The 8,036-nt window shown below is 37.9% G+C and overlaps 1 protein-coding gene across 5 annotated transcripts in view; it reads left to right on the top strand.

Annotated features, from left to right (window-relative positions):
- Nup98 (nucleoporin 98) overlaps window positions 1-8,036 on the top strand; it is a 92,917-nt gene that overhangs the window by 44,116 nt on the left and 40,765 nt on the right. For all 5 annotated transcript variants that reach the window (XM_021167277.2, XM_021167276.2, XM_029480156.1 and 2 more), the window contains 2 exons: window positions 3,075-3,208; window positions 6,244-6,431. In XM_021167277.2, the coding sequence (XP_021022936.1) occupies window positions 3,075-3,208; window positions 6,244-6,431 (322 nt within the window). The remainder of the gene's footprint in view (window positions 1-3,074; window positions 3,209-6,243; window positions 6,432-8,036) is intronic.

The following is an 8,036-nucleotide window of genomic DNA, read 5'->3' as shown; positions in this document are numbered from 1 at the left end:
TTCAGACACTCCAGAAGATGGCGCCAGGTCTCGTTACGGATGGTTGTGAGCCACCATGTGGTTGCTGGGATTTGAACTCTGGACCTTCAGAAGAACAGTCGGGTGCTCTTACCCACTGAGCCATCTCTCCAGCCCAGGTGCTAGACTTATAATCAACCATTATGGGGCAGAAGTCTTATCCTCAGATTCATCATGATGACATCCCTATATGTTATTCTAGATCAGTGTCCTCATTTTGTTCATTATTACTTATACTTTTCTCTTTAGAAGAAATTCTACTAAAGTATTGCTTCTTTTGACCTCCTAACTCCAAACAGAATTGGTGTACTAGAACTGTTTTTCCCAGTACTTGGGAGACAGAGGCAGGCAGATCTCTGGGTTCAAGGCAAAGACAACCAGAGCTACACAGAGAAACCCTGTGTCAGAAAAAAAGAAGAGAGGAAGACTTGATCAATTTCTTTGAATTGGTCATAATATAACTCTTTGATATGTTTTCCAGTTGTTATGAGAATATAATATCAATAGTTTCATTAGTGATCTCTTAATTTCTGCTCACATGTCAGCTCTCTTATCTGTATCTTCAAAAAAACTTTTTAAATTGTTTTATGTGTATGAGTGTTTGGGATGCATGTGTGTCTGCTACCTGCAAAGGCCAGAAGAGGGTGTTAAGTCTCCCTGGAACTGGATTACAGATAGTTGTTGAGTCACCATGTGGATGCTGGGAACTGAACGCAGAATTTCTGTAACAGTAACAAGTGCTCTTAACCATTGAGCCATACTCTCCATACATACCTTTTATTTAAGACTTTCTTTTTAAGCCTGTGTATGTGTATGTCTGTTTGTGTCTTTGTATGCTAAGTGTGGGTATTGAAGTAGGCCAGAGGCATCAATCCTCTGGATCTAAAGTTACAGAAAGTTACAGATATTTGTGAACTGCCTAGTGTGAGTGCTAGGAATTGAATTATGATTCTCTGGAAAACCAACATATGCTTTAATTGCCAAACCATCTCTCCAGACCTAAAATTTTTTTTTGATACAAAAAAATGTTTGTACTTGTAATGTAAAAAAATTTTCCTATAAAATATGCTTGGGTTTGCTAAAGATTTTTAATTTTTATTATGCTTGCATGTATTTCCATACACTTCCCAGATACTTTGGAAATGTAGTTGCATATGGTTGTGAGCCACTACAACTATAGTTGTGAGTCCTCCGGAAACCCAGAGGAAAAGCCAGTTCTCCTAACTTCCACTCTAGCTCTCAGATCCTTCCTTTTCTTTCTTGTGACCAAGTCAACTCAGTGTGTCCTGTAGGTTAGCTTTAGAGATCAGTCAACTCAGTGTGTCCTGTAGGTTAGCTTTAGAGATCAGTTGGTTTTTTTCTTTCTTTCTTTTTAAGGGATAAGTGATTGTCAAGTAACAAAGTCATGAGTAAAGATACTGAGTTGCTAGGCAAGGGGTATAGCTCGCTGTAGTCTTTGCCTAACATGTATGAGGCCCTAGGTTTAGTCCTTAGCACCAAAGCAAAAAAGTTTGCTATGTCTGAAACTTCTTAGTCTCCTTGAATAACTTTCTTTATTGGGATACCATGTATCAAAAGATAACTTGTGCCGGGCCCACACCTTTAATCCCAGCACTTGGGAGACAGAGGCAGGCAGATTTCTGAATTCCAGGCCAGCCTGGTCTACAGAGTGAGTTCCAGGACATCCAGGGATACCCAGAGAAACCCTGTCTCAAAAAACCAAAAAAAAAAAAAAAAAAAAAGATAACTTGTAAATATGTTGTGGACTAACCTTGAACTCTCTCCTCCTTTTTCTTTAGCCTTTCAAGTAGCTGGAATTACAGACATGTGCCACCATGGCTGACTTTTGACAATAGTCTTTAATTGTTTTAGTGACTTGTCTGAATTCAAATGATCTCCTTTAAATTATTATCTCCTCCAGGTCCCGAATTCTTGACCATATTTGTATTATTCCTTCAACATCACCAGTGTCTAAGCTTAGAACAGTGTGTAGCTTTGTGTGTATTTCAGACAGGGTCTCTCTGTAACCTAAGTGGCCTGGAACTCCTAGCAAAATTTAAGCCTTTCATTGATAGAATTACAGATTTGAGACATCAAGCCTTAGCTGGATACACCCAGTTCTACCAATGTGACTAAACATGGATTTGTTCTCATATTATTGTAATTCTAATTGCTTATTATCCTGGTGATAGGGCAGTGGTTGCTGCTACTGCTGTTGTTGCTTTTATATTCCCCATTGTGAGAACGTATAGTTGTGATATGAGAGTTCTTTTAATATATATTCTTACCATATTTTGACTTCAGTCTATTTCTAAATCTTAGTAAGCAGCAGAAACCTGGTTTTTTGTTTTTGTTTTTTCTCTCTCAGATAATTGGAGATTTAATCTTTGATAAGTATTTTTGGAATGATTCTCTTGAAAACAATTTATCATTGGATATATACCATGACTGGTTTGGCTTTTCTGTTTTATACACTACATTTTTGTATATTATGAATAGAGTCTTTATTGATGCCTTTGTCTGTTCTCTGAATTTTCTGTGGCTGATAGGAAATATTCATTCTTGTGCTTTTAGAGAAAATTAAATTAACTGGCTGTCTTAGAACTTAGTTTGTGGTCAAGGCTAGACTTGAACTCCTGATTCTTGCGTCTTAGCTTCTAGAATGCTGGGCTTTTTAAGCATATGCTATTTTACCCAGCTGGAAGAACCTTTGTTTCTAGAGATCAAAAGTGATAACTGTTTTATAATGTGTGCCAGTGGCAGTTAGACAGTTACAGCACATTCTTTCCAGGCTATTTTGATTTGTATGTATTTGATTAGTTTTACAGTGAATTTTTATATGTAATGTCTCTTATGAAATGGGATTTCCTTGTCTTTGCTCACTTTTTCTTAATTCATGGTTCTGTGTTTTTAGTTTGTTCTTTGTCTTGCTTAACTATTGAATGGGTCTGAAAATTCAAAGATGTCATTCCTTAAAGAGTGTTGAGTTCTCTAATACTAATGTGTTGGATCCTTGAATTTACTCCCCACCACCCATCCTTTTCTTTTTTGAATAGCTTTGACAGATCCAAATGCTTCTGCTGCCCAGCAGGCTGTTCTCCAGCAGCACCTCAATAGCCTAACATACTCACCCTTTGGAGACTCCCCCCTCTTCCGGAATCCTATGTCAGATCCTAAGAAGAAAGAAGAGGTAAATTTAAAATTTTTTTTTTATTGTATTGGGAAAGACTAAAAATGATTTATCTACCAAAGAGACAACAGTTAACAGATTTCCAAGTAAAGTGTATACATTATCAGAGCACTGCATTTTGACATTCCACCCTTGTGAAAAGTATCAGTGAAGGTTGGGTAAATAAGTAGGTGGTTCTGATATTAGGGCTCCTCTTGTCCCAGTTTTTCCAGAGCTGGGGTGAAGGCTTTTCTAACATTGCTTTTAGGGACCAAACTCAGGGCTTCATGCTTGATAAGTCAACAATGTTATATGATGGACACCATCATCCATTGAAAGGAACAGAGTACACGAGTGAGCCCTTAAAGCTTACAGAGTGAGAGAGAGACGCCAGCAGGTTGCTACATTATTTTGTTTATATTGATATATCCAGAAGTCAGGATTTGTAGAAAAAGTGGATTTGTGATTGACAAGGAGTGAGAAAGAAATACAGAGTATCTTTGAAGTGATGTAAATGTGCTAGAATTAGATAGTGATAATGGTTACACAGCCTTGTAAAAGCTATAAAAATTACTGAATTATTGAAATGGTTAATTTTGTCAACTTGCCAAAATGTCGCATCACTTGGAAAGAATCTCGATGAGAGATCAATTAATCAGGACTTAAGTTCGGGGATATTGTCTTTATTGCCTCAGTTGATATGGGAAGACATAGCCTAAGTGTGAGCAGCAGCATTCCTTGCATTAGAACCCTGTGCTGTATAACAGTACTGGGCATACATGGATTCATTCCTCTCAGCTCTTGATTGTGGATAGGAGTTGATAGCTGTTTTAGGTTCCTGCCTTGACTGCCCAGGATCATAATATGGAATTGTGAGATAAAACACACCTGTCTACTCTAAGTTGCTTTTTGTCAGGGTATTTTAGCAACAGAAGTGAACTTAGACAATTATGTACAGTGGTTAATTTTTATGTTATGAGAGCTTTGATAAAAGTTTCTAAGTATGCCTTGTGTTCTGGTGCATACCAATGCTAGTGCTCAGGAAGCAGAGAAGCAGATTGCTATGAGTTCTAGATCAGTCTGGTCTAGATAGTAAGTTTCAGGTTAGACAGGTCTGCATACTGAGACCCTCTCTCAAAAAATGATAAGAAGCATACTATACTTGTATGAATCTGATGAAACTTTTCAGAAGAGGTGATATTTTTCTTTTGAAGGATAATGTAGAAATAAGGACATTCTAAGGAAAGGCACTAAGTTATAAAAGGTCATGAAAAGTAACTTTGTGTCTTCACATGTGTGGACATACATGTATGTGTGTATTTGCAATTGTGCCTGTATATCCTAGGATGGTTTTCGAGTTTTTGTCCCTCCCATCTAGTGGGTTCCTAGAATCAAAATCCAATCATCAATCAGGTTCCTTTCCCTGCTGAGTCATCTCACAAAGCTCACTGAGCATGTTCACGAGAGCAGCCTGTTCTAGAAAGAAAGTAAATTATGAGTCTTTTGTTTTCTTTGTTTTGTTATGTGACATAGTCTTACTCTATTTTGCTGGCTTCAGATTCATAGAGCTATCCCTGCCTCTGCCGCTGCAGGTGCTGGGATTAAAACATGCACTACCACACTAGACATGACAGTTTTTAAATGTAAACATTAAATTTCTTGCCCTCCTCCCTCCACCTTTGAAGTCTTGGTGATACAGGATTGCCTCACATGCTTAACAGTTTCTCTTGAAGAGTAAAATTATAGTTGATGTGAAAAATTGTTTCTATAGATTTTAATATTTTGTTAACTATATTTCCTTAAGTATAATATTGTAATGCTTATTTTATAAATTGTTCTGGTAATAATTCTTCATAGGAAAAAATTTTACAGGACATATTAAGAATGCTGTGTTAGTACATTTCATTTATTAAGCATTTTCCAAATCTAGTTTATCAGTTACATTTTAAAGAATGTTAGTTCAGAGGCTGGAGGTGGCTCAGTTACTGCTCTTGCAGAGGACCTAGCTGCAGTACCCTCTAATATCCTTAGTTACCTGCCTGCACATACACTTGCACACAAATATACATATATACAAGTTATTCTTTTAGGTTTTTGGGGGATTGTTGTTTTTTGTGACAAGGTTTGTCTGTGTAACATTGTCTGTCCTGGAATTCACTCTGTAGACCAGGCTAGCCAATAATTCAGAAATCTGCCTGCCTCTCCCTCCAGAGTGCTGGGATTAAAGGCATGTACCATCACTGCCTGAGTGAAATAAAATTTTTAGAAAGATGTTTGATAAGTTAGTTGAAGTTGAAACTTGAAAGATGGGTAAATAAATATAAATAAATACCAGTTCTCTAGAAAGATACTATAGACTAGTCTTAATAATCAAAAAACCAGGCAGGCACAGAGTACGCATTTCCTGTACACATGTGATGTAAGCATTCATGTCCTTGGCTTAAGTGGCTGGTACTTCAAAGAGAAGATGAAATTTGAAATTTGGTTAATTTAGTATGGCTTCAACTTAGAGAATAAAGATGTGAAAGCCAAGCATTGTGGTATATGCCTTTAATCCTCACACTTGAGAGGCAAAGGTAAGTGTGAGAGTTCAAGGCCATCCTGGTCTATATAGCAAGTTACACGCAAACAAAACTATATAGAGAAATGTATAATCTTTTTTGAGGTTTAGAGAAGTCTCCAAAGGGTGGTGGGGTAAGATGTGAGTCACTGGTCCTGGCTTGGTTTTCCGATTATTAAAATTAGTACCATACATTTGAAATAAATTAGAATATTCTGTGATACTTTTTCCCTTAATACAGTGAAATAATGCCTTGCTATATAGACATGGCAGGTCTGGGTCTTTCTGTATAAACAGGTTGTCAATGAAAGGGTGATATTCCTCTTGCCTTAGTCTACTAGCTGCTGGGGTTACAAATGTAAGCCACCATATTAAGCTTGCTCTTCTCTTCTCTTCTCTTCTCTTCTCTTCTCTTCTCTTCTCTTCTCTTCTCTTCTCTTCTCTTCTCTTCTCTACTCTACTCTACTCTACTCTACTCTACTCTTTTCTTTTTCAGAGACTGAAACCAACCAATCCAGCTGCTCAGAAGGCCCTTACAACACCTACTCATTATAAACTTACACCTCGCCCTGCTACCAGAGTCAGGCCAAAGGCTTTGCAAACAACAGGCACAGCCAAATCACATCTCTTTGATGGGCTGGATGACGATGAACCATCTCTAGCCAACGGAGCATTCATGCCTAAGTGAGTTTTATTTTGGTTAAACAAAATGATATGGTTATTTAAGCAATAAATGTAATTATCCTTGGGTAAAAATGCTTAACAGATATTTTGATGGCTATGATTTTAATTTTATATGTTCATGATTTTATTTTATTTTTTATGAAATTACCTTTGTATTTATAACTCAAATAATCAAGGCCTAGAGATATAGCTCAATTACTTGCCTAGCATGTATAAGGTCCTTTTTGGATCCCTAGAAGGATAAAAAAGATGTTTTAAGAAATGTTAAAGGTTGCTGAGTGGTGGTGGTGTGTAAATGTAACTTTCATTTTCCTGTCATAACTGTCTCTGTCTGCTAACCTAGACCTTGAAGCTTCTAGCCTCTATACAATCTAATCTAAGCCTAGAATATTTTCATCCTCTGAGACTTACTGCTGAAAATGCTCACTCACCCTTTCTAGTTCTTTTTGAAATCTTTTGGCTGGCTTAACTCAGCTATTCTGGCTCAAACTCCTCTCCAGGGTGACTGACTCAATTTGGCTTTTCTCAGCTTCTGACTGAATTGCACTGCTTGGTCTCAGACTAACTTTGGAAATCTATTCTAATCTTCTGGCTGCTCCTCTTTCTCTGACTTGTCTGTCTTCACCTGTGTCTAGCTTGTTCTCTCTTTGCAGCCTGTCTCTGTGAAACCGTTCTGGTAAGTCTGCCTCTTTGCTCTCTCCCTCTGCGCTGCTCCCTCTTACGTTGCCTGTTTTCTCTCTGTTCTCCTGAGAGTTGAGCATATCCTAGTCTGTCAAACTATCCTCAGATTTGTCAGTTTGTCTGCCCCTCAATTAGTCATCACTTTAAACATAAGGCTTCCTTCTCTATACTAACTTTACCTTCATTGTTTGGGATTAAAGGCATGTACTAAGCTTGTATCTGAATTCCAGCCAGATCACACAGGCCTAGAAGGCTTTTGGATAGGTTCAGAGTAGCCATGTTGCTGTATTAAAATACCTCTACAGGGGTATATGCTTTTAATTCAAACACTTGGGAGGCCAAGGCAAGTGGATCTCTGACTTCTAGTGTGCATTTCTAACCGTGCTCCAGTTTCCAAATAACAACTCAGAAGCTTACTATTTATTTAAAAATGCCCAGGCCATAAACTAGGGTTGTTCCCAGTAGTAGCTCATAACTTATTTTACCCATTTAAACTGTTCTGTGTCTGCCACATAGCTGGTTACCTCTCCTCAGTTTCATACATCCAACTTTCTCCAGATAGTGAAGCTTCCCCACTCTCACCACTTCTTGTTCCTATCCCCCTCTTCTGGAACCTCCTGCCTTCTTCTTCCTGCCTTTTGCTAATAGGCCACCAGCTTTTTATTGACAGGTGATGCTTCCACACAGTAAATAAAGGATTATTATTATATTCTAGGCCTGCCTGTTCTACAGTGAATTCCAATTTAGCCAGGGCTTCACAGAGAAAAAGAAAAGTTAAAGGTCAGGTTGAGAAGAATCTGTACTTTTTTTGTTTGTTTGTTTGGTTTTTGGTTTTTTTTTTTTTTTTTTTGGTTTTTTCGAGACAGGGTTTCTCTGTGTAGCCCTGGCTGTCCTGGCACTCACTTTGTAGACCAGGCTGGCCTC

Source organism: Mus caroli, chromosome 7 (assembly GCF_900094665.2).
Source record: "Mus caroli chromosome 7, CAROLI_EIJ_v1.1, whole genome shotgun sequence".
In the NCBI taxonomy this organism is placed as follows: domain Eukaryota; kingdom Metazoa; phylum Chordata; class Mammalia; order Rodentia; family Muridae; genus Mus; species Mus caroli.
This window is presented reverse-complemented; position numbering and strand designations above follow the sequence as displayed.